The 27,694-nt window shown below is 35.7% G+C and overlaps 2 protein-coding genes across 5 annotated transcripts in view; one reads left to right on the top strand and one right to left on the bottom strand.

Annotated features, from left to right (window-relative positions):
• The first annotated feature begins 3,544 nt into the window (after positions 1-3,544).
• The window catches only part of SYP61 (syntaxin of plants 61), a 74,957-nt gene continuing 50,807 nt past the window's right edge, over positions 3,545-27,694 (top strand). Inside the window, exons 1-3 of one of the 4 annotated variants that reach the window (XM_089827025.1) lie at positions 3,545-3,758; positions 23,820-23,861; positions 24,270-24,348. In XM_089827025.1, the coding sequence (XP_089683151.1) occupies positions 24,295-24,348 (54 nt within the window). In that variant the 5' untranslated portion in view covers positions 3,545-3,758; positions 23,820-23,861; positions 24,270-24,294. Of the gene's footprint in view, positions 3,759-3,799; positions 3,882-23,794; positions 23,862-24,269; positions 24,349-27,694 lie in introns of those variants that run through there. The other 3 variants (XM_089827034.1, XM_089827050.1, XM_089827043.1) reach the window with 3 other exon arrangements.
• Positions 21,995-22,755, bottom strand: LOC149577989 (replication protein A 70 kDa DNA-binding subunit A-like). The gene is made up of 2 exons (XM_089798892.1): positions 22,487-22,755; positions 21,995-22,319 (listed from the first exon to the last, which is right to left on the bottom strand). Exons 1-2 carry the CDS (start codon positions 22,753-22,755, stop codon positions 21,995-21,997), a joined length of 594 nt encoding a protein of 197 aa, XP_089655018.1.

The following is a 27,694-nucleotide window of genomic DNA, read 5'->3' as shown; positions in this document are numbered from 1 at the left end:
TTACCCTTTTAGGGGATTTAGTATAAAGAACCTATTGGGGTCCACCCTCGACGAGATTCACTATTGCAAAGATCTATAAACAACATAGAATGATCGAAAAAAGTAGCCACTACACTTAGCTTGAAATAGATCCTTATTCAACTCTTCTAATCCATTTGGAACTATGGTTGCCTCCTTTTGGCTTTGCAACTTCAAACTTTGATCACTTGTGTGCTTGGCTCTTTTGGCTCTTGCACACGATTACGCTTGTGTTATTTGGGCTTAGTGACTTCTCAACACACTCATTAATTTTTTGGTAGTGACTTCTGTTTGTCACTCTCCTTCACTCCTTGAGATTACACTTAGCTCAACTCTCTTGGGTCTCTAGCTAATCACTCAACAACCTAACCTTTTCTCTTTCAGTTCTATCTCCTTTTGCACTTCCTTCTTGCTTCGCTTATAAATCCTAATCTGCAAATTCAAAATTTGAATTCTCACCCTTACTTCTAGCTTGACTTCCCATTGCAATAGCGTGCTACTATTATCAGATGTAGCATGTTTGTATAGGAGTCACATGTGTCATGTGTTCTCGATGGCTTTCTCTTGTTGGAAAGAATCCAAATTTGAATTCTTTCAACTATTTCTTGATATGTTCACCCATCACCATTAAGTCCAATGATGAGTACGCTCCTACCCTCTTCATGATGTGGCAATCATAGGTACAATGCTCCATGTTTTCCTTGCTGACTTGGCCAAACCATCTTGTATGGCCACCGGTTGATCTGATTTCATTTCCATTTGGCATCCTTCTACTCATACAGATTTCACTTAGCATGCTTCATTTAAGTGGATCACCTCTATCATTGCCTCTTTTTGGCATGCACTTTTTCTCTTCTTTGATCACTCTTGTGAACTAGAGTTGCACATCAATTTGCCTTATATGTTTTTGCTCCCTATTGGTCTTAGTTCCTTTTTGTGTCTTGACATCAATGACAACAATTTTAATAACCAAGTCCACTGCTCGGTCTATCAGTCAGTCTTCTAGGTTCAAGATAGTTATGCCAACATCGACCCTAGAACCATCTAGTTCACAACCTTCTCCACATCCACACCCCATTTTGACACCATATATTTTCTCGCCATACTCAAGACTTCTGGTTTTAATCATGCCATCATTAGCGACGGGGCTAGGAAAAATGATGAGATGTCTAGATTTGAGCACGACCTCCAATCCTTCTCCAAATACTGTTGCCCAAAACCAACCTCATCACTTCCCAGAACACCTCATCGATGTATTTGAACACATTCTGTAGTCATTTTACTATAATTGACCCTTCAAAGGATGGGATTTTCCCTGTCATGTTCAATGAAAAGTTTGCCTCCATATCTCACCACAGACTTCTCCACACTTGCCATTAACTTCAAGCTCTTTAATGCATGGCCAAAAAGCTATGGGCCTTTTAAAAACAAGTTTTGAAGTCTCCAAAATGAGCTCAAATCAAAGTACACAACATCATTATTTAGATTTCTCTCTCCAATGTACACATGCCTACTTTCCATTTCGACACACTTCACCGTAGTACTCCGCCTCCACTTGGTTATGAATCACGACCTCCAATACATTTAATGATTTGATGGCTTGAAATTTGATGGGGTGATATTCCTATAATCTTCAAAAAGTTCAAATTTATCATTTAGTGAACCTTTAATTCCGACATTAGACAACTAATCTATTAGTTCATTAGCCTTCCTAGGCATGTGCGATATTCTAAACTCCTCTACACTTTCCAACAAGTTTCAAATTTGTCTGATGTGCTTGTCCAAATACCATTTGTCCATTGCCCCTTTAGCTATCCCATTTACTACTAATTACAGATCACCCTTGAGATGGATCTTGTGGGCCCCAACTTGATTCCAAGCAAAGTTGCCTCAACAACAACCAAACACTCTAGGTGGTTGTTAGTTCCATCCACTATTCATTTTGTCACTAGTGCAATAATGCTACCATCTTCACTTCTCATAGCAACTTCAATTCCTGATGGGCCAGGATTTCCCTTCGATGCCCTTTCAAAATTAATCTTTAACCAACTAGGATCCAATGGGTACCTTTAAACTTTTCTGCCATGTGAGGAAGAGGATGATCCTTCAATAACCCATTAACATGCCTAAAAAATAGATTATTAATCTTATAAATAGCCCGAATTTACAAATTCAACCTTTTTCAAAACTTACAAACTAATATATATAGATGCAAAATACAAATCTAAAAAATACTTTTGAAGTTTGAACCTCGAGATCTCAAGGTTGCATCAAAATGTTCCTTCTCCACCATTTTTAAAACTACACATCACAAATCCCCTCTTTTATTTAATTGTTCCTCCATTATATTACCACTTTAATTAATCTATATTAATTTATCCTATGTTCATACACTTATTAGTTCTTGCCATAGGCACGATACTATACCATTCATGAATGTAAATTTATTTTCCCTTTAACCAATCAAATCATAGAATTTAAAATTTTTTTTGTACTTTCACAATGTTTCTAATTTCTATGTCTTTCATAAAATTTATTAAAAATCTTTTATTTCATTTCTTATTGGTTAGTACGATGAATAGTCATGTGCCCAACAATTTCTAATAATTATTTTGAAATAAAAGTCAAATATTCTTCTCAACTTTTGCCTTTTCCCATTAAACTTTGGAAAATATCCACCAATAGTAGATGGTTGCAATTAAATGCATAATTCTTCAAACATCTAATTATTATTATTATTTTGTTAAAAATGTGTCCTCATCTATTTAGAGATAAATTCAATACATAATTTTCATTACTATTTCCAAAGATTATGTCTTAAACATTCATTATTCTAATTTCATATTTAGTTAATAATAATCATTTTGAAAGAACATTTGTTGTTATTTAGAAATTAATAAACCATATTAATATTATTGTTTCTTACTATATTTTTCTAAAAGACAAAATTACTAATGACAGCAAATTAGACGGTCCTTGTTTTGATTAACTTTATAGGGGAGAAGACCCAGTACTTGAACACCCTAATTTTGCGCTTATCAAAACCCTATGTAAAAAATTCAAATCACTCCCAATTTTTTACAGCAGCTTACTTGGTGAGTCGTCTACTTATAACTAAGGTTTCAAGTCCATGTCACTCGTTATGATGCCACATCAGCATGCTTTTTGCCAAGTTGTCCAAAACAGCCCCAAAAAAAAAGTAAGACCAGTGGTCGTGCATCAAGGGTACCCATAGTTAAACAACTGATGTGGCATCACATCATTGGTTACTTTTTAGATCAAATGGTACATTTTTATTCATTTTTTCGTAATCATCATTGTACTAACAACTTTTAAGTCACAAGTATTGGTGCAATGTTATAAAAGAATTGGACGTTAAGTCAGCAAGTGTAAGTATAAAGTAAACAATTTCTATCACAACCATTGGAACCCGTGTCCTCTCCCCTAGTGCCTTCGAAATATAATTTAATTGTGAATAATTACTATCTGTAGTATTTATTCAACTTAATTACTGGGAAAGCATTTTGTTACAATTTTTTTGTATCACATGAAATTATGAACAATGCTGTCTTGGCTTCTACAAACCCCTCCTGTGAAGCATTAGATCTAGCTCTTGACGGAGCTTCCAATAACGGCGACTGGCATTACCATTGCAGTAAAACTCGGGCAGAAGAAAAGCGAACAGTAGAGATCGGGCGATTTAGGACTACAGTTGGGAGTTTGAATCGTCACATGTGGAGGTTAGCTGTTTGTTTCTGGATCCGTTTTATATTTTTTGTATGTCTCTGTCAAGGAGACATAGATATCGCACAGATAAATATTTTGTGAAGATCTTTACTCTTGATTTCATCCCTATACGCACGGTCGGACTTTAGTTTTCTAATTTGCATTTTTGTTCTCAATTTTTTTCGTCTCGCCTGTAAATCATTACGATTCGTTGCTCTATAATTTTCCTGTGATTGCTTTTCGTTGAAAATACAGGGCACACAATATTAACGCCTTTGGTATAATTTGAATTGTGCAATCGCTTGGCATGTTCCCAAGATCTGTTCCGTTTCTCTTTATTATGGAATGTATTTTCTCATTCTTTTTAACATCTTAGTAAGACACATAATTTTTCATGTTGAATTATTAGCCGATAGGCTATTATAAGTGGGTATTTCATGAAAATCTGTCCGTTCATAAAAACCACATACCAGTAGTTGTTTAATTTTCCGTTGGAAACAAATCAGCTAGCAGTTAACGAGGATCTCAGTTGAATCAAATCTGCAATACCGATCATATTAATTTGTTTTTTGGGGGATATTTGCGATATCGGTGATCGGTATATATCTCAGAAAATCTTTTAATGATAGGTGAAATCTGTAGGTAGATATTTCCGTGAAGATAATTTGCCAGCTGCAGCATTGAATACTTTTCTAGCTGTCCACAACTTCTATAAAATAACCTCTGTGAATGGCATAAATAGTATTGACATTGTCACTGATTTGAATAGAAGTTGGAATCCTAAATACCAGAGTTGTTTGGGAGCTATCCTTTTGAACAAGGTCCACAAATCACCTCTTCATCTCGGGAGTAGGCAGTATGACCGTTAATGCTTCCATTTAGCTAGGGTTTAGTGGGTTTACTTAGTATCTGGTGTTTCTTGTTTAAGGTTATAAACGAAGGGTTTTTTTACATTCATAAGTATTGTCATTATATGATTGTTACTTGAGGCATACATTTAAAAATCCAGTGCAAATGATGATTAACTGTGTGTTTCTGAGACACCCAGATTGCAATACCCAGTCAGTATATAGATGACAGGTTATTCTGCTTTGTTTCTGCGGTATCAACCCCCAAACTCGTCACAAACTCCAATTTCCCAGTGCCCCAATGAATGATACCCCAAAGACTTCCCTAACTGCTTCGCAAGAACATGTATGCATATGGATCTACTAGTTTTGGAAACGATGTTGATCTGTGTGAGATGACTTGTTATTTTTCAAATCTCAGTTTCATGTATTTCAGTTAGGAAGACATTACTTTGAATAATGTGATTTCTATTGCTTCTTTGCTTCTTTCCTCTTTTTTTTTTCCCTCAACAATGTTCTCATCTAAAAAACAAGAACACTTACTTGCCTATATGACAAGGCTACCTACACCAACTGCACGTCCCAACACAAAATCGGACTTTCTAGGACCATAACCTTATCTTTCAATGCCTTCATGTCTAGCTCCAATAGCCGGAGGAAGACTCGCTGCCTAAGTAAAGTCAATTTTTTTTGGTTTCAAAGCAATGAGATTCTCTTCCACAGCTGTGTATTAGGTGAGTGAGCCATATTGCTTTGGGAATTCCAATGTCTTTTTAATGTTCCCATATACTTGGTTACCTTCCTTAAACCCCTACACACTACTTCCTACTTCATCATATTCCCAGCAGCATCGTATCATGGCACTATGTATATATGCAAAAGGGAACATTCAGACAACTTTTACAATCTATAACAATACCAGAAAAATGAACAAGATCCAACAATGTTTCCAATAACCAGTAGCCTGCTTGAGAGGTATATTTAAAAGACTTGTGTATACCTATATGTGTGAAGCAAACAAATTTAGACACACCATACATGTCTCCGTATTTCTATTACAAACAAATCAAGTACTTTCATTACCAGTAGTTGCCATTATGATTCAAACTAGTTAAATAACAACAGGGTGAAAAGTTGAAAGAAATGGATCTTGTAAACCATTTGTTCTTTTTTCTTGAAGCTTATTTTTCCTTATATTTGCTTTGGTCTATGTGGTTCTTACTGATTAATGATTATATTTAAATGGGTTTGAGCAATAGATAAAGTTATCTCATGGTAAATTGGTTTCAGCCATACATAAAGTTATCTCATGGTCCTAGGTTAATGGTGGTGTGAGATCAGGAGTTCGTGAAACTCCCGTTCACCCCAATTTTGAATGTTTGCAGGCTACCAGAACAGAGCATTTGAATACACTGCTAGAGATTGGATAGTGAGACAGTATGACATCCTCATCTCTTTGTATATATACTTTATGTATTCATTTTTTCTAGGAACTTGCATGTAGTGATCTCCCACAAGGCCTTCTCCAGCCAGCTTGCCCGGGATCTTTCCTTCAAGGACCCATTCAAACATTTCTCACAAAATTTGAAAAGCCTTCCAAATGTCTTGAAGGAAACCATCCATTTGTACCATTCTCTTACTTAGGAAACTGTGTTGCAGATGATATGTGGGTACTCTGTTGAATTTGTGCAGAGGGTGGAGAAGGTTGTTCCAGCTGGAGTATTTGCCTGTCCCAGTGCCGAGTTCAGGAAATAGTTAATTAATTTTAAATTACATTGACTGAAGATATATAACTGCTAAGTATTTTTTTCTGAACTTGCGTATTTTTGTACAAAGGTATTCTTAGGAAGGTATTTTAAGGAAAAAGCTGTATACCCATATCAGTGGACTACAGTCCCCGTCTCCTTGTGATTATGGATAAACACGAAGGCTTTAAAAATATTAAAAATACAATAACAATGTAATAATTAAGGGATTCAGCATTTAGTCTTCATAGTCTTCATGATCTGCTTGTTAGAATTTGAAAAGATTGATAACCCAGAAAACTAGTGCAAAGAATAGATATCTAAACTATGAATGCAAATGATATAAAATCAGAATAGCAACATAGAGTTAGTCTCCAAGAGAGTATTGCAAATATTGGAAGCAAAATAGCATTAAGAGGATGCACTAGAAATCGATCCCAAATACAAGCCAGGCAGCATGCTTATATAGACTAGGAAGAGGGAGGAGGTGGCAACACCGACCAATGAGGAGCAACCATCTATCAGACTAAAGATAGCAAAGTATCTTCCTAAGATAGCTAATGGATGCTCACATGTAGGAAGGTGACACCTCGCAACCACTTTCTAAATAAGACATGCTTTATTAACCTAATCAAGATTATTAAAAGTGTAGGAAAAAAACTAGCAATAAAGGGAAAAATAGATAACCCACTAGGAAAATAAAAAAACTACACTAACACCCCCCCATAAGTGAAGCTTAGGTGGATGGAGAAATGGGTCCCACCAAGTTAGGCTTGATGAGGTACCCATGTACATAAAATTCCCCCAAAAGAGAGAGAAGAGACCCCCAAAAATAATCAGGACTCCAAGTGAGAGGAAGAGGCCCCCCCAAAAGATGAAGCATCCCGCACCCCCAACAAATCTCGCAAATGAAGGAAATTGCTCTCAGTGAAGGGTTTGGTGAAGATATCAGCAACCTGCTCGGATGTCAAACAATAGCGAAGGTCGATGACATGACCATGGATGAGCTCCCGGATGTAGTGCATGTGGATCTCAATGTGTTTGGTTCGTTGATGATGGACTGGATTCCGTGAGATTTGAATGACACTTTGGTTGTTACAAAATATGACTGATGTCCGTTTGATCTGGATACCAAACTCAGTGAGAAGATGTTGAAGCCAAATGGCCTTAGTGGCAGAATTCACAGCCCCCTGATATTCAGCCTCAGTAGAAGATAGAGCAATAGCAGACTGCTTCTTGCTTGACCAACAAATAGGATCGGAACCAAGTGAGAAGCTGTAACCTGAAGTAGACTTGTGATCCTGAGAATCACCTGCCCAATCTGAATCTGTGTAGCCCACCAAATCAAGCTCAATACCTGCTGAATAGTGAATCCCATAACTGTGAGACCCCTAAATGTAGTGAAGGATCCGCTTGGCTACTTTCCAGTGCAGCTCATGAGGCTCTTGCATGAATTGAGAGACCATGCCTACAGCATATGAGATGTCAGGTCTCATATGAGTCAAATAAATGAGACTCCCCACAAGTTGGCGATACAAGGTGCCATCAACAAGTGGAGAAGAACACTGAGCCTCAAGTTTGATTCCAGAAAGGAAGGGAGTCAGAGCAGGCTTACAGTCAGCCATATGAAACCTCGAGAGTAAATCTAGAGCATACTTGGACTGTGTGATGGTGATCCCAGAAGGAGATTGAAAGATCTCAATCCCAAGAAAGTAATGAAATAAGCCCAAGTCAGTCATCAAGAAACTGTCTTGAAGGGCAACTTTGACAGCCTTAATGGTGGGTGAAGAACTTCCTGTGATCAGCAAGTCATCGACATACAAAACCAAAAATAGGAGTGAATCACCTTGTTGTGGAATGTAGACATTAGGATCAGAATGGCACTGAGTGAACCCAACTGATAGAAGAAAGGAGTCCATCTTGGCATACCAGGCCTGAGGAGCTTTTTTGAGGCCATAGAGAGACTTTCAAAGACGACACACAAGTGAAGAATCCTGAAGGAGACCTTGTGGCTGCTCCATGTAGATCTCCTCATGAAGGTCACCGTGAAGAAAAACACTCTTCACATCCATTTGATGTACTTCCCAACGATTAGTTGCAGCAATGGCAAGAACAAGTCGAATGGAATTCATTTGGGCAACTGGAACAAAAGTCTCAGAGTAGTCAATCCCAGGAACCTAGGAGAAGCCTTTAGCGACCAAGCGAGCCTTGTGTTTGTCAACTGACCCATTTGTTGCAAATTTTGTTTGATAGATCCACTTACATCGAACAAGTTTTCTTCCCTTAGGAAGAGGGACAAGATCCCAAGTGTGGTTCCTCATCAAGGAACTAGACTCTTCCTGCATAGCTGTATCCCACTCAGGAATACCAGAAGCCTCATGAAAGGACTGTGGATCTGAGGCAATAGCAATGAAGACATGTGGAGCATCCTGGAATTGTGAACGAGTCCGCCTGGTGTCTGATTTATCCCCAACCCAATCATCTGCAGACTGCAAGGTCTGTCTAGCCCAAAGTGGACTGAAAGATGGAGAATTTGGAGGAGAATCATCAACTTATGAATGATGACTAGGAGAGGAAGGAGGTGAGTCCTCTATATCAGTCTCTGCATCAGAAGTGGAGGTGGAAGACTATTCAGGTGAATCTGACCGATCAGAAGGTTTGTCATGTATTCCAAGTGACTCCAATGTCAAAGTAGGAGGAGTTGGAGAAGTGATAGAAAGGAGCTTGAAGGTCCCTCCTCAAACTGAACACTCCTCTCAATGAACAACTCATGTGTAGTAGGGTGGAGCAACCGATAACCCTTCACACCATCAGGATAACCTACAAATATGCAAGGTTTGCTCTGCGGATCCAAGGCCTTGCGTTTCTCCGCAGGAATGTGGGCCCATCCAGGAGAGCCAAAAACTCGAAAGTGCTTAACTGATGGTTTCCGACTATTCCAAGCTTCAAAAGGAGTAACTCCCTTCAAGGCTCGGTGAGGAACACGGTTTTGGATATAGCAAGCACAATTAATGGCTTCTGCCCAATACTATGGTGCAAGAGATCTAGAGTGAATCATACAGTTTGCCATTTTCTTCAAGGATCTATTCTTCCATTCTGCAACATCGTTCTAATGAGGATTGTATGGAACTGAATGTTGTAAATCATTCCCCTTTGAAGTGCAAAATCTTTCAAACCGATGGTTAACATACTCACCACCATTGTCTGTGCGCAAAACTTTGATGGCTTTCCCGGATTGCTTCTCGACAAAAGTTTTGAAGTCCTGAAAATGATCAAATACCTCTGACTTCTGTTTGAGAAAGTACACCCAAGTATATCGAGAAAAGTCATCAATGAATGTGAGGACATATTTGGCTCTGCTGAAAGAAAGATGCTGAAATGGACCAGCCAAATCACTGTGAACTAACACTAGTATTTGTGAAGCTCTCCATGCCATACTTTTGTCAAACTTTTCCTTAGGATGCTTACCAAGAATGCAACCTTGGCAAATACCTCATGAGAACTGAACTGAAGGCAACCCTATGACCATGCTTGGTTGGTTGAGCTGATGCAAATAGCGGAAGTTAAGATGGCCAAACCACTCATGCCATGATTTACTCACATCATTAGAGTGAGTGAGCAAAGCAGATGAAGGAGGATCGAGAACAAAGTGAGAAAATAGATAGAGTTGTGACTGATGATCTGCTCTTCCAACTGCAACTGTAGAATCACTATGCAACTCACATATCTCCACTGAATCAGGAGTGAACTCAACCCGCTTGCCTAAACCTGTTTGAGTGATCTGGTATACCAATAGGAGACTAGTTGACAATGAGGGTACACAAAGAACATCATGGAATGTGCCATCCCCCACATCAACAGACCCTCTCCCACACACCTCAACAGGAGTGTCATCACCCATCAAAATAGAAGGCATAGTACACGGCTCCAAGGATTCAAGTTCTTCCTTAGATGAAGCCATGTGGTGTGAAGCACCCGAATCAAGAACCCAAGTGGATGGTGAGGAAGCAACTGCAACAAGGGCCTTGCCCTTTCCTTTCCCCTTGCTATTTTCTTTTTCCTTGTTAGACCCTTCATTAGAACTTTGTTTGATAGACTCAGGAACACTGATATTATTCTTCTCAAGAATGTATGTCAAGTGTTCAATTTGTTTCTTCAAACATTTATGTTCATCATGACTAGGTCTTTTACAATAGGCACATTTGACCTTTTCTTTCTTAGACTTATCGCCCTTGGAAGATGGGGTATCAATAGTTGCTTTTAAAGCAACCAGTATCTGATCCTTCTTTTCCTCACTATTATTTTGTTTCTCATCCTTACTATTGTTGTTGTTACTACTTTGTCCTTTTTGTTCATTTGTGCCTTGGTTGGCAGCTAAGGCATGTGACTTAGAGGACTTAAGAGTGCCCATCTGGATTAGCTTGTCCTGTTCTCGAGTGAGATTGACAGCAAAATCATCTAAAGATGGCATGGTGAATTGAGTACCAAGTGCACCCTTAGTAGCATAGAAGGTGGAGACAAAGACAGAATATTTTGAACTTAGCTTAGAGAGAATACTAAGAATCAGTTGTTCATCTTTCTTTTCAAGTCCACATTGTTTTAACTGCAACCTTAGTGACTTCAATTTAGTGAAGAAATCCTGGATTGTGTTGAAATTGCCTGGACTTAAACTAATTAGTTCATTTTCCAACATATGACCCCTCATTGAATCTTGTGTACCAAATAGTGTTTCTAGCTTTAACCATATTTCATTTGGTGTATTCAAAGATTCAATGTGAAATAGCAAATCAGGAGAAATAGACAAACACAATGTTCCATATGCCTCATCACATTTGTTAAAACACTTAGGCTTGTTTTCATCTTTAGCAGGTTCAGTTTCAAGTCCCATAGTTATCCTATTTAATCCAGCTTTCCTTAAGTGAATTGTCATGCGTGATTTTCACTCAAAGTAATTGTATGGAGTTAGGATGGGCATATTTGTTTGATCCGTGATGAAGAAATGCAAAGAAGAAATGCCAAAAAAGAGAGAATCTAGCCACGACAATGCCCCCCCTTTTTACTCAATCAAAGAACCCCATCTCAAAGAAATATGATTTGGCACTTTATTTTAGTGCGTTTACAACTACCACTAGAAAAAAATACGTAGTGGTCTTGATTTCAATGCATTACAAACCCTCTTGAAGAGCATATGCTAAAAGTGAAACTTGGGCACAATAATCAAGGAAACAAATAGCACCACTGCGATCTACTCAAAAAAATGCACTTTCAAAAAAAGAATCGCCTTAATACGAGGTCGTATGAGAAAGTTATGATCCTCTAAAGTTTTTAAAATGAGAACTGTGCACAATCACGTTTGAGAATCTGCAATTTCTAAAGAATTCATGCATGAAAATCAAAAAACAACTCCACTAGTGGATAGAGCACAAAAAAATAGCTAAGGTCATAATAAAAATCATTAAAATCGGAGTCCGTATGAGCAAGAATGAGACATTTGAAAACTATGTTCAAATCTGCGACTGCCAATGGAGAGGGGTATGACTGTAGCTTTTCGTGCTGACTCTACAAAATATAGAGCTTACATGCAAAATTTAAAAGATACCCAGATAGTTTTTTGGTGCTACGAACAAAACCCAAAAAGCGATTTTCTTGCTGATGTATAGAAGATGTTGCTATAGTGTAAATCAGACGCCTTTAATAGTAAAAAAACGGCTCCAAAAATCAAGAAACGACCCCAACAACCAAAATATGACATGCAAATGCTGGATTAGCTTCCTAAGTCCATCAATGGCATGCTGAAACCTGCAATACTGATTGAAAACTCCAAATATGCACGTTGGTTGTCAGATTTGAGATTGAAACCCCAGAGATTAAAAACGTTTTTGTCAAAACTTTTCTGATTCTCAAGATCATCCAAAGATGCAAGAGAAGAGCATACTTCGTTTTATAAAAAAACTACAATAAAATTTATTAGCCCCCTCCGAATCTCTCAAATAAGGAAACTAAAATCTACTCTTGCACATAGAAAAGCTTTGATACCATGTTAGAATTTGAAAAGATTGATAACCCAGAAAACTAGTGCAAAGAATAGATATCTAAACTATGAATGCAAATGATATAAAATTAGAATAGCAACATAGAGTTAGTCTCCAAGAGAGTATTGCAAATACTGGAAGCAAAATAGCATTAAGAGGATGCACTAGAAATCGATCCCAAATACAAGCTAGGCAGCATGCTTATATACACTAGCAAGAGGGAGGAGGTGGCAACACTGACCAATGAGGAGCAACCATCTATCAGACTAAAGATAGCAAAGTATCTTCCTAAGATAGCTAATGGATGCTCACATGTAGGAAGGTGACACCTCGCAACCACTTTCTAAATAAAACATGCTTTATTAACCTAAGCAAGATTATTAAAAGTGTAGGAAAAAAACTAGCAATAAAGGGAAAAATAAATAACCCACTAGGAAAATAAAAAAACTACACTAACATACTTTGTAGTTGAAAACAACAAAAAAAATTGAGAAAAAATCAGTACATTTTTGTGAATCTGAAAAAAAAAAACTTTTTTTTATCTTTAGTGTATTTTGTCTGCAGATTAGGGAGTACCGCTCCAATATAAACATTGTTTATTGCCTTTTGTTTATCAATACCCGTTGGGACTGCAAAAGCACTGTCTCGTTTATTTCTTCGTATCATTAATTTTTTGTACATTGGTTTCCTTTCTTTTCATGTTTAATAGTTGGCACTTGATCTTTATTATTTGATAAGAAAATGAATTATCTTTCAATGTTTCTCCAAACATATTTTTAGTTCAACTCATTTACGTTAAGAATCTCTGCATTCTTTATAATTTTATGTGCATTCACCATGTCACTTCTCTTTGTTATCAAATATGCATACTTTGTCTATCTTTTTTCTGTAAAAAACCCCTGGAATTTTATTGCCCCCCTCATTAAAATAAGTTCCTCCTACAAGGCGTAAAAGTATTCAATTGTTAATTTGTCAATGATTTCTAAAGGATTCACCTAGTGCCAAGTCTACATTGTGATACTCCATTTACTATAGTTGTACATTGCTTGATGTTTTCCATCCCATCACATTGATGTTTTCCTATTTGATACGTTTATATACTTAATTTAGTATACAATGAATGGAATTCTGCTTAATGAAAAATATGGTTTTCTGATCATCACTTAAGTTTGTATTAGCTGTCTTATGATTATCTAAATTGAACAATCACAGTTGTACAAAGTTGATCAACAGAATTACATTTCTATTAAACAAACTAGCGATTTCAACAACATCCAAATATCTAGAAAACTTTTACTGTGTTGCTTGGATTGTAGAAAATTATACACCTTTATTTTCTCTGACTTTTCTACTAGTGAGAATTGTATGTTTTAGGATTTATATAATTTGCTCTGAAGTTTCATTAGTTGAAGATTGTATTGGCTTCCTTCAATTTATATCTATGGATTTTGAGAAAAGTTGAATTCGATATGAATTTAATAACTCATAGTATCAACCAGAAACCATTCTCTTCTATTGACACTTCATTTTTAATTTGTTTTGCATAGTGACATGATAATTCTTGATATTAGATTCAAGATACACTTGGATATGATGAGTCACCATGTGCACTTGAGAAATGCATGCCAAAAATGGCCTGTATGTATTGGGGTACTAGAGACATTCAATGACCTACACCCCTACCTCTTTATGGGACGTGGCTATCATTCCTACAAATTGCACCATTGACTAAATTTCAAAAAAATGAAAACACAATGATTTTTTTTTGAAATTTTCAGCATTTGATCTTCATGATATGTATATTTTGTGATCGAAAGCAACAAAATTTTTGAGAAAATTTTGTTGTGTTTTCTTGAATCTGAAAAAGAAGCAAGTTTGACTTTTTTTTGTCTTTGGTGCATTTTGTTTGGAGATTAGCCAACACCCTCTTTATGTACCCTTTATAGAGGATTTGACGTATATAAATAATTGAAAATGACATAAATCGATCCATAATCCGAGGCAAGAATGCCACACTTTGGCACACCAGTAAGTGGATTCAAATGAGATGCTTTCAAACTACTTTTGTATGCCTCAATACAAGGTCTATAATGAATATCCAATGCAATGATATACAATCAAGGGTTCAAATCAAGAACAACTTAAAATTGAAAAATAAAATGCTTGCATTGCCACACACAAATGCAAAGACAATATTGGTTTTGGAGGGACCCTCAAATAGGCAGAAAACTCCTAGAATAGTAAATGGTATTCTTCATAGCACTAAACTACAGTCTTAGACGTGTAACATTTCCTCTATGGCCTTACAAATACACCCACATACTATCTTGAAGAGCACTTGATATTTAGCTACACTGACATCAATATGCAATGAAGACTGTAGTCTCTATAGTGATAAAAGATGGGTGTCTATCTCTGCATAAGAACTTGTACCATCAAACTCTTCGAAATTTATTTGTTATCCACACTTGCAACAGTCTAGCAATTTGTTGCAGAAACTCCATTAACTCAATATGCAACCTCTACTCTAAATAAAAATGGAACACTTGTTAACACCTCAATTGAATTATGATTGGTTGGCAGGATTCTCTACCATATTCCTGGCTATCAAAAATTGACGCTAGGAATTTTTCTTTTTAGCAACATCCTTTCAATTATCTTTGATGTTCATCACTTGTATGTTGGCTTTTCTGTATAAGATATATAAAAATTGTTATTATCTTTGTTTCTCTCATCTTCTTTGTCTCTATGAATAAAGTTGTATGTTTGATTTCTGAAACTTTCAGAGCCATTTTAAATTTTAAATTATATTTTGCAGTTTGTGTTTAGCATTCTTAGTTTACATTTTGTCCACCTGTTTGGACAAACTTACCCAATCCTATGGATCTTATTGAGATAAGCAGTAGCAATACCCTCTGTGTTACCAAATAAGTTGTCATCATCAATCAATTGGGTTGGAATTCCTACAAGTAGTATTTCAAAGTTTTCAACTAGAATTTCTCTTAGCTGCCTTAACAACATATAACATTAGTAATATATACATATGTGGGAATATTTCACATTAACATTCATATTGTTAAAAATGATCATTTTTCCAAACAAAAAATTGTTAATCATTGTCAAGAAAATGTTTGATTGTAGTAAAAAATAAGTCTAACATAGAAAAAGAAACTTTCTATGTTGATTAATCTTTTCTTCTTCTTAATATTGAATTCAACAATATATGAAGATAGAATTAGTGTATCTTAGATTTATCATGTTAGTGATTGCAAATTTTGGTTGACAATTTATTCAAACATAATAACATTAAGAGGTTGGTTGTATTAAAATCATTCATAGGTAGATCTTAATATTGTAAGCTATGGTTGTAATTTGTTCTTTAACATATGAATCTTTCGTGTGGGTTTCTTGAGTGCATTGTCAATCCTAACAAAAGGCTTTAGATATAGATTTCTCAAGCTCAAATTCCATACTATTCATTTTCTGATCATATTCAAGATTGTAGACAAAACTATAACTTTAGTTACAAGTACATTCAACCTATTTAACGAAAAAAATATTTATCCAATATATTTCTCCAAGTCATTCAAATACATTTAATGAATCCCTAAAACCACACAGTTTATCCCTAATATTTTTGCTATTTTTTTAAAGAATGAATCATTTCTTACGAATTTCTAAAGTGGCCACATCTTGAACATGTGAAATCTGTGTGTAATTCCCCTAGAAATTATTGAAAACTAATTGTTAAAAAAATATAATTAAATTGTTTAAAATGGAGTCTAGCTTCTAAAAAATTAAATAATTTCAAAATGTGATGAATGAACCAAAATCTAAGCCCAAAATACTACTCTTTTTATGTAGAGGCCAACAAATAATGTTAACAACAAACCTCTTGATTCAAACATGTCTTGTAAATGGATCACTTGGGGAGGTGGTAGATATTATGTGTATAGACATCACATAAAGATCATTCTTTTTGGTTTGACATGCATTTTTTTTCATCAATTAGATTATTAGACAGGTGCATACTCAAAAATGTACATGTGAAGATAAAATATTAAAGTATAACATTTTAAAAATCCCATAAATAAACTACAATATTTGTAATTACAAAGTGAGTTATGATTAGGGGATAGAAGTAAAAGAATGATAATAATAGTTTCTCCACAAAGAACACATTTATTATTCAATTTCATCACAAAGAAACATAATAGATGTCGAGAGTGTAATACACATGGAGCCTGTAGAATTGCAGTGTTCTTGCACTTATTGACAACAACGGGCTTCGACGTGCATCCGCTAGAATAGCATATGCAATCAATGACCTATTCAATGATGACACATTTTCCCATCCGTCACGAACAACATGCCTCCTTGGTCTTCATGGTGCAATTGGAAACATGAACACTGTGCCTCCTTTGGAGTTTTTAGGAAATCACATAAATAAACTACAATATTTGAAAGTACAAAGTGAGTTATGAGTAGAGGATTCAAGTAACAATATATGGTATCTTTTCACCATACCTATAACAAAACAGCTTGTTACATTAGCGAACAGTGATAGTTAAATGCATAAATGTAGCCAATGTAAAGATCGATGAAGTATAGACACACATAGTCATATAAATTAGAGGAAAGTACTACATTTGTTACCTATCCACTCTATAGGGAGAGTTGTTGCAATCGAGACCCTTCCTTTTTTCTGATGATGGTATATGGATTATCTTTCATTCTTGCATATCAATCAAAGGAGAATGGTGGCTCTATTTGCAAGTTGTCGAGTTTTTTAACTCTTGATATAGCTGTGAAAGTCAAACCTTGTCGTTTTGTTGTACCAATATCAATTGTTCTTCTTTGAAGTGTCAATCCTTGGGATTTGTGTATGGTGAGTGCCCATGACATAGATAGTGGGCTCTGTCTATAATTACCTAAGGTTATAGGTGTTACAGGTAAGCTATTTGGGTCACCTTGGTCCCAAGGTGGGCCATTATAATTATTGAATCGGACAACCACATATAGAGGTAGGTCAGGGGGCTTATAACCAGGTGTGTACACAATATCTACCACCTCCCCAAGTGATCCATTTACAAGGCCCATTTGAATCCAAAGGTTTCTCGTTAACATTGTTCGTTGGCCTTTACATAGCAATAGTTTTTTTGGAAGTCATTCGACATCACTATCGAGGTTTGGTTGTAAGTGTGTTTTTACTGCAATACTAAGTACAACTGGAAGATTGAGTAATTTAAGCATTTATCGATTGTGTAGCCTAACTAAATTGTTTGTAGAGTAAAGGTGCATTGATTGATCAAATGCTCTTTGTTCAGAAACAAATATTGTTTTATTTGTACGTTGCATAAGTAATTCCCAATCTTCTTCAGTTGGATCTGCATTTCGCATATTGTACAACACACGACGAAAGTCGATTTGAGCTTGAGTGTCACCTTGTTGGCAAAATATGGTTGTCAATGTGATAACCTTTGTAAATTTATCCCAAAGGTATTTGGCATGTGAGTGTGATGCATATATTGGTTTATCCATGACGGGGGTAGTTGTGCTAAGCCACCAACAAGAATTATAGATGTACCACCAAAGCATTTTTTTTGTTCATGAGGGAAAGCCTCACACAATCTACTATCTATTTTAAAAAGTAATTTCGGCCCTACATTGCCAAATTCATCAATAAGGAGGTATTTCACATGTTTCATCTCTTCCTGAAAGACTAGCAGTGATTGTCCACGCAGTGGGTACATTTCTCTTATTGGTATTTTAAGGGTAGCATGTATGGTTGAGGCGTGTATGTTGAATGCCGCAACTCCCGTAGGGGCAACAGTAAGGAGTGGAATATTATTTTTAGATGCTAAAACCCAAAGTGCATGTCAAATGCAATGTATCAAGTATGATTTGCCTGTGCCTGTCGTTCCTTGTATGATCATGCATAGGGGTTGGTTTGAGGAACTATCATTATAATGTTCTTTTATAGTCGCAAGTGCTAGTTCTTGTTTGGGAGTTAATGGATATAGTGGAGCATGCTCGTTTAATATGGAGTGGTCACCTATTTGGGATGTCTTGTTTGTACTTATGAAGTGCTTTGCAGTGTTTTGCAAGTGGGGAGGTAAAGAACATTCATCCCAATTGTTCATATTATCAAAGTCACATTGATCGAGTATTTCAAGGGCATTCAAGTTCTCACCACCAGCAACTCCCATCTGTGATAACATCTCCCATTCATCTAGGGCACTTGTATTTCTTGGATCCACGTCACTTGTATCACTTAAATCCTCTTCAGGGGTAGGATCCGTAATTATCAGGCGGTCCACATGCCAGACACAGTAGTTATTTGATTGCAATTGTTTCCAATTTGTAACAATGTCATCTTTAGTGAGACCTATATCTATAGCAATGCTATGATAATGCTTGTACAACAATAGCTCACTCCAACAAAAAGGCTCAAATTGTTCAGATTCCTCGTCATGGGTACTATAGAAATGAGGAAAAACGTTGACAATTGCCTTCCGCTTTCTAACCTTCCACTTGCACCCTTTGCGAGTAGATTAAAATGAGAATGATCTAGCAATTTCAATCAATGATACTAGCTCCATCTCAGTGGGTCGTTCTATGTAAGAGTGTAGATAACTCACTAGTAATGTATTATCACCTGGATTTTTGTTAATTTGATGTAAAACTTTATGTCCAACATTTAGTGTTGTAAAAGAGCGACTACTAATAACAAGTGGTAGCTTTTGTAGCATATGGCATGTCTCTTGCGCTCCAATATCACGATCTGCAATGGTCTCGGACATAAATCTACGATATGTTGATAATGCATATCAATACAACTCTCTAATATCCTTTCTGCCTTTGTTGTGTATTTTGCTATATATTTAAGAACAAGCAACTTCGATACAACTGGTTGGCAATCCATATGGGCCCTCCATATTGAAATCATATCTCGGTTGTGTATATTTAACCTATCATCATTACGAGCTGGAGCATATGTTTTTTTTTCTAGACTCATCACAAGCCAACGATGAATTAGCACTTTCTAACCAAGGGGCTTTGTAGCAACACTCTAATTTATTACCTCATTTTCGTAGGCACGTTGCTTTAGTACACTGTGTATGTTGTTGAACATGGTTGATTAATTCCTCATAGTCAACACACGAGTCTCTAGAGAAGATAGCATCTGTTTCCAACAAGCAAGGATGTTCTTGTAATGATCGATGTTGTGTGTTGTTTTTACAAGATGGAGTGCAGGGATTCCATGCACTCACATAATTGTCAAAGAATTTCCTTGCTTGTGCTACCTTTGCATGATTATGCCAATCAAGTTTGTCCATGTCAGGTACACTAGGAATCCAATGAATCCATGTATATGTCCCGATCCTCGATGTTGCCATTCATATCTATACTAGTAATTTGTTACATGAAAGAGTTTTTCTATTACTTCTTCATGAAATATTGTGAACCTTTGAATAGAGAAGTTGTATGTGGGTTATTAATAATGTTGTTTGTGCGTTCTTTGTTGGTTCGAAACATTAATGAAACGCCAGTTGGAAAAAGTCGTTGTAATTCAGGCCATTTAGTATCTGTGACACTAAATGTGAAGAACAAAGTAGGGGTTCCTAGTTGGTTGATCATAGTTGTTAGTTCACCACGATGTTTACTCCAATATGTGCGTGTTCCCCTCAAGGAAGATCCGAAGTGCATCAATTCTTCAGCCAATTGAGTGTTGGGCATCTGTTGTATGTGCAAACGAAGGTTTTCAATGGTGGTTGGGATGGAGTCCTCTAGATTTTTCTTGACAAACACAAAAGAGATTCCTTGAGTTCGATGTCGCATCATTAGATTTAGTACAAAATAATGGAACCTTGGGTGTCTGCTAAATCTATTATCATGGTATCTCATTAAGTGCAACACATATTCATGCATCTTAACTTGTCGATAGCGAAGTTGCATTGGTAATGCAACACCATTCGGGAAAAGTGTGGGAAAAACCATATCCAGAAGTCCTTTAGTATTGTATTCATTTACTGGAGAAGGATCAAGCTCTGGCCAAGAAATAAGAGTGTCATTTGCATTTGAAATTTGCATTGTTTCTTTGATGATATCTAGCTCATGTCATTTATTTGGTAAGTTAGTCATGAATGATGATGAGTTTGTTATGTCATGTTTCATTGTCATCCTCACCACATGGAAATCCAAATTCAGTTGAGAGCTCATGTTCATTGTCTACATTAATAGTATGAAGCATGCTTGAAATGTCTATACTTGTATCTGGGAGTTGTTGTAGACATTCATCAGATATTACAACATCCGTATAGTATGGATCATAGTCAATCTTATATTTTAATGCAGCCTAAACACGACCCTTACTTACATAGCAATCATAGTAAGTTCCATGGGTTTGGAGTCTTTGAACTATTAACACATCCAAATCTAAAATTCTACGTGGGAGGTACGTCGCTATTGATCTAATGTCTTGTGGAAAGCTAATTGTATGACCATAGTATTTGTATTTCCCACCACGAGCATGGGTTACCTACACTATTGGATTTACCTGTGCTATGAGCATCTCTTCAACTTGGGTTAGATTTTTTAATGCATCTAGTTGTTTTCCTAGATTCATATTATTAGATGTTGCAAAGTGATGTCTCCCCTTTTCATGAGAACATCTAGTGCAAATTACGACACAATTTGCTGAAGACGTGTGCATGCCAACGTAACATTCATCGCACACTTCACATGTTTGCATCTTTGCCAATGCATCTATCCTAGTGCGGAAGTTTTTAGAAGATTTTGCAAAGTCTATATCACTTTGGGGTACGAGCTTGACTGAATTAATAGTTGGTATCTGATTATTTGTTCCTAGATCTATGCCACATGTTTTCTTTTGGTGTTCGCATTGCATATGATGACGAATACTGATTTCTTCTTTGTGGTGAGCATAGTATCCACGATCTCTTTTACGATGCTGATTCTTTTTATTTTCAATTGTTGACAGTAGTGTCTCACAATTTTGAGAGGAGCTCATTATTTGCAAAAAAACATTAGACACTTTACTATAAATATTATTTTGGAAATACTTCTCAAAAAAAGATGTGAATAATATCAATGCCAAAAAAAAAAAAAAACATTTATATTTTCAAGTATGTATTGTAAATAGTGGATGTTGCAAGTTAGTAGAAGCATCACTTCTTAGTTTCAAACACCAAACATTTGATTCACAAAGAGTATACCATTAAGAAACAAGTTGTTGTTAAAGTTATCATTAGATTGAACTAAATACAAGCACGAACATTTGAAATCGACCACCAATATTCTCATTGGCTAGAGATACAAAAAGATTGTTAACTTTGAAAAACATTTGTGCAGAGGTAATCACTCATTAACATTTATTCCCTTATAATGGACTTGACTTAATGCAATCATAAGCAGTTAAATTTACCAAATATATGTTAGTTTCATATCTTGGTACGTAGCATGAATGTTGGGAGTACTAAATACAATCAAAAACATTTAAATTCACAAATATAGCGTACTTCTAACATGTTGATAGATAGCATCAACATTGGGAGTACAATTATGTACTTGTTTTATTAGAGAAGAAGCAGTATAGATATATTCAAGCACTCGTGTCTTCCATATCATCAATTTTATTGATCAAGGAAGCATTTTCTTCTTCAAGCTGTAGAGTGTCAACTTTGGTGATTGTCGATTTCAAACAACCTTGACCAGCACTTGAGTCATATAGAACTGAGATAGTGAAGAGGAACTCTTTGAAACATCCTTGTTTGATTATCATATCTGCATTAGTCTTTGCATCATGATCGAACTGGAGCATGTATAATTCATGGGCTGACATACCTAGAAGGTAGGTTGCAGGTTCATCAAAAGCAACAGCCCAGAGTGTGCCTGTATGATCTGTTAGCTTTAGCTGAAGTATGTACCTGTAAATACAGTCCGCAAATGTCTTTATGCACTTTGCACAAGTCCATGTTTCATCAGCATTTCTAACAACTTTTTTCTTGCATTGTTTTCCATTCAAGCGAAGGGGCAAGATGGATAGTAAACTGAACTCGTTTTAATGAATTGAATTGTTGCATTCACAATGTACTGAAAAGGTTGGGAGACATTAATGGTTTGTTCCTCATTCTCAACAATTGTTTTCCTTGGAATTTGTAGAGGCACATCTATAGCTTGTGTTGTCGATGTAAAAATATCCTTCCCATTATCATCAAACCATAACCTCAGTTTTGTTGTCTCTGCTATGTCCGGGTTTATGAAGAGTTGAGTACTAGCCAAGGTGCTTATGACCTTTCCATTATATTCAGTGGCTTTTCTAGTTTTAATTGCAAGAACAACAACATTGTGTAAATGGTACATTTCTTGGAGTCGTGTCCCCTCATTGTGAGCGGTTGGTCCCCATAAAGTTACATTTATAGTAGATGAAGATATATCCATCAATTGGACACTTCTTCTTAGAACTTTTGTCTCATCAAACCTTCTTATCGTGGCACATGGATACACACAAACAACTATGCCGATAACATCAACAAGGCAGTCCTTGGTCACGTGCACAATTTCATCAAGAGGGGTGAAAGTAAATTGATGTTTTGGAATTGACAAGTCATTGTCTAAGAGAGAAACCCTTGAGTTGTCTTCCAAACAAATTTCAAGCTGGCTATTAAGTTTGTTGTAGAGCCTATTTGCAGTCCCTGGTCATGTGCACAATTTCATCAAGAGGGGTGAAAGTAAATTGATGTTTTGGAATTGACATGTCATCGTCTAAGAGAGAAACCCTCGAGTTGTCTTTCAAACAAATTCCAAGCTGGCTATTAAGTTTGTTGTAGAGCCTATTTTTCACGTTGAATTATTAATGATAGCTTGAATTCTTGCTTGTTATCTGTGAGCATAAATCGTTTTTTTTTCAAGTAGATGTTTTGGTCATGTTTTGGGCGATGGACATATATTTCTCATACCAAAGACTTATTTTGTTGCAGTTTTTGGCATGCAATCTATATCTTTTCTATGCCCCGTGTACTCAAATTAAAGGTGGCTGATAGATATTAAACATACACTATGTCGTTTTCTAAATTTTAGTGGAGGTTATGTACAGTTGTTTCATTTGCAGAACCATCTTTCCTTCTGGGAAAGTTTTGGATGGTTAATTTATATGTGGTACATTTACTTTTAATAGGAATGAGGCATTTTCTTTGCAGATTTTTAATGACTTTGTCAAGGTTTTTAGTTGGGCAACATACGTTCTAGTTTCTTTCAAATGGTTAGAATTGTAAATACTAATTCCAGCTATGCTAGTCAGAGATAAAGAGCCAATAGCTAGTTTAAGTGTTATATGTGTAAGCCTAAGGATTAGAACGTAATAGTTTCTTTTAATAATTTGGCTATGTTTGATCTCTGACAGATCTGTGCATTCCTGTTTGGTGCAGCCTAGCAGTCTCTAAAGGATTTTACGAGCCACAGCCATAACTGTAAGTGTTACCTTTCTCCTCAAGTAAGCCATGTCTACTTAGAAAGTCACCTCTACGCAGAACAAAAACATAGAACAAATTACTGTATTTGCTGTGACTTTTAAAAAATCAAATGAATTACGTTAGTTGAACTCAAATAGGTGTAGTTTGCCCTAGTTTTCTTTTCTCTTATAAATGTAAGTTTTTAATTTTTCGTTGATCTAGCTTGTAATGAAAGTTTGTTGGATTCTTCATTAGTACTAAGTTACTAACAAATAGGTAATCTTTCCCTGTACTGAATATGTGTACATATGATGTCATCTTTTGCTTCTCTTGACCATTTCAATAACCATTTTACTTTAAAGCAAATAATTGATTCAGAATATAGATGGAGTCAGAACTATTTTCTTCTAATGGGGTTCAGCGCAGGTGTGTTTGGGTGGGAGATTGAAGAATGTCTGCAGCTGAGGATCCATTCTATATCGTCAAGGAGGAAATTCAAGATTCTGTAAGTTTTAAGCTAATTGCCAAATGAGATATAGATCTCTTCTTGTTTTCTTTTTAATTTTTAATTCTCTGGATGATTATTGTACTGGCTGTCTAGGCGTGTGGTTGACAGAGTATGATTGTCTTTTGCAGAAGGACAATTGGGTTATGGTTTAAATCCTATCAATAAAGTATCATGTCAACCTCAGTTATACCAAAATCAATTAATGGTTTTGCTGTACAAATCTTAAAAGTTTATTTACCTTGTCCTCCTTGTTTTGGCAATACCTGCAAAAGAACAAATCTTTTTTATGTTCTCTTGATTTGCCAGTCAGCCTGAAAGAATTTGATAATGGTCCCATCTCTACTCTTTCTTCTAAATTTAGTTGAAAAATTATTGAATTTTTTTTATTCAGGGCAAACTTGGTCAGGAATGTTATACATCTCCACTAATCGATTAATGTAAATATAACCCTTTTCCCAATTAAGGCTGAGAATCAATTATACTGTCCACAACTTGGAAACAGACAATGACTGAAATTATATTTGATGACTTTTCATCCAAAAAGAAAAAAATGCTCGCACTGATGGCCAGTTGTTACAAACTTACATCATTATACTGTTGAAACATTAGTTTGTAAAAATAAACTTAGAGTGTAAGGCAAAGAACACTCACCAAAGCTCAGAATGCTATTTTAAGTGAAAAAATCTTTATTTTATAAACACAAACTAACATTTTGGCTAGATAGAAAGCCAAATGTTACTCAAGAGAGGGCTGCTAACATTTTGCAAAGAGGAGCCTCTGTCAGTTACTCTCTTTATCAGCTGGAGCAGGGCTCTCTAGCTATATATCACTGAACAATTAATGAAAGTTTTGAGTGATGGAAGTCTCTTTATCTCATCCTCAAAGAAGAAAATGGAGGAGACCACCCATAATGCATAATGTTTAGTGGTCTTTCCGCCATTTGCTTTGAGATGCTTACAGTAGTATACTCTCTTGTTGAGGTAATCTCTTATCCTTGATGGAGTTAACACAACCGATAAAAACAAATTCTATTGCATTAAGGTCATAGCACAAACTGCAGAAAGCTTTGAGATTTAAGTTTGAATTTTATTTGGATTAATTGTACAATAAAATTGGTATAACTTTGTCTTGTGGTGCATGTCTTATTTAGGCATCCTCCATTTATCATTTACATAATCAAGGATTTTTTTACCTGTCTTATAACAAAAGCTGTGGAAAGCTTCTAGATTTAAGATTGAATTTTATGTGGATATCTTGTCCAATAAAATTGTTCTAACTTGGAGTTATGGTGCATGCATAGATGGAAGACTCGAGGAAAACTCGAGAAGTCATGAAAAACCTGTGAATTTTTTGGTCCTCAATTTTCAGGCTAAAAGCTCATTGTAAAACCTTGCCGAGTGTTTGGCGAGTTTTCCACAAAAACTCGGAGTCTCTCCACTGCCAAAACCCCACTAGTTATTGGGATCTCCTGTCATATAATAAATTTGATCACAATGAGTGGGTATGAGAGTGGAGAACTAAATCGAGAACTTAGACAACTAATTTTAATTACTATCATAATATTATTAATCTGTGATGAAATTTCATAATGTCAATATCAAAGATTCAGATAAAATTATTAGAAATTTATAGAGCTCTCCCAAATTTCTCACCAGACCAAGAAGAGGAAGATGTAGAATGCTGTAATATGCAATTTATGAATTATGATGAATCACGATGACGATCAAAGGCAGTCATTATAAATATATAACAATTTTCAGCTAACTATTATATTAGGATTTCACAGGAGGATGCAATTTTGACTCTATTTGCTTTCAAATCAATCAAATTTAATAGAAAACACTTTTGTACTCATTGGATACATCTTGTCATTGAATTATGGAAGACAAATTTCTCTAATGAAATTAAGTAATTTTTTAATTTGCTGTTTTTTGCCAAATTTTTGCCAAGTTTTGCTGAGTTTTTGCAAATTTGTACTTTTGTGCTTGTTAAGTTTTTGCCAAGTCTGAGTTTTACAACTATGGATGCATGACTTATTAGGCATCCTCCAATTATCATTTTATTATCAAGAATAATTTTTACCCATGCTTTCATGCAAATATCCTTTTTCCTTTTTAGCCATCTAAATGAAACAGTTGCCTAAAGAGACACTCAATAAGTCTTTACAATTTCCTCTCCAGGCAAAGCACTCCTTTTGAATTTGGTGGATGGCTCAGATCAACAGTCATAGAGGATGGCCAGACAATCGAAAAATTTAGATCAAGTTGAAACCTAAAACCATTATTTCACCCAATAAAAGATCATTTTGCTCCTCTTCTCTTTTTCACATTTTCTCTATTTTTTGTTGGGTTTTTCTTACATCTAACACCTTCTGCAGCTTATCATTGTTACCCTTCAAGCCCATTAGTCTCCACTTTCAAACCGCCACTAGTTATTGGAATCTCATCACATAGGAAATTCGATTGTAACGAGAGGGTTTGGATGTGGAGATCAGTATCAAGAACTTAGACAACTCAAATTATCACTATTACATGCAATTGGTAAAGATAGATGTGGAATATTCAACTATCAACTATCAGATGGCATTGAATATTTATTACGATTTTAACATTTGACATTTGTCAATGATGACGTACCATACATCAAATATATTTAGTTTTATGATTCTGTATATTTCTTTAACTTTCTTTTTTATGTAAATAAATAAATAAATATGTAAATATATATATATCAGTGTACATATAACACATGCACATGCATATATATATACACATGTACCCAAATTGCTGTACTGAAGGGAAAGAAATTGCCATACTGGCATTACTAGTATCCATATCTGTACCCATACCAGCAACTTAGCGGTGATGTATGTCACTTATTTGAGTATCTTACACATTTTTTGTGAGCACGACAATTATGATATGAACCATTTGGTATGGACATAATTCTATGATATGGATATGAAATAGTTTCTTGCAATTGTTTTAGCTACAGAGAGGCTGGAGAATGATCCCTCAGGGGACAGAAATCATGTCAAGAACTGGTTTAGTTTCATCAGTCTTTTTGTCCAGTTGTGCTAGACAGTTTTCAATAGTGGACTGAAAGAATGTCTAGTCGTAGATATCATTTCTGAGATATGAAACCTTATAAGCACATTGCAGGACTTTGTGTAAATGCTGTATCACATTAGAGATTTTTAATGCCCCCTTTTTAAAATAGGATTTAATAATGAATAATAATCATAAAAATTGAAGTTAAAAAATAATACAATTAAAATGTAACGTGATTAATTTTAGTTATTGAAGGGTCAAAAGGCATGAAATGAAAATTTGTGACTCCCTCA

Source organism: Cupressus sempervirens, chromosome 1, assembly GCF_028749045.1.
Source record: "Cupressus sempervirens isolate cs-2001-9-10 chromosome 1, ASM2874904v1, whole genome shotgun sequence".
Taxonomy (NCBI): Eukaryota; Viridiplantae; Streptophyta; class Pinopsida; order Cupressales; family Cupressaceae; genus Cupressus; species Cupressus sempervirens.
The sequence above is the reverse complement of the archived record's forward strand: the minus strand, read 5'-3'. Positions and strand labels throughout refer to the sequence as shown.

Bases quoted from the DNA above. Each gene is read 5' to 3' on its own strand.
- LOC149577989 (XM_089798892.1), bottom strand. From the start codon at position 22,755: ATGTACCATTTACACAATGTTGTTGTTCTTGCAATTAAAACTAGAAAA. The intron at 22,320-22,486 runs GTACATTGTGAA...CTGTATTTACAG, and splicing joins AATGTCTCCCAACCTTTTCA to GTACATACTTCAGCTAAAGC.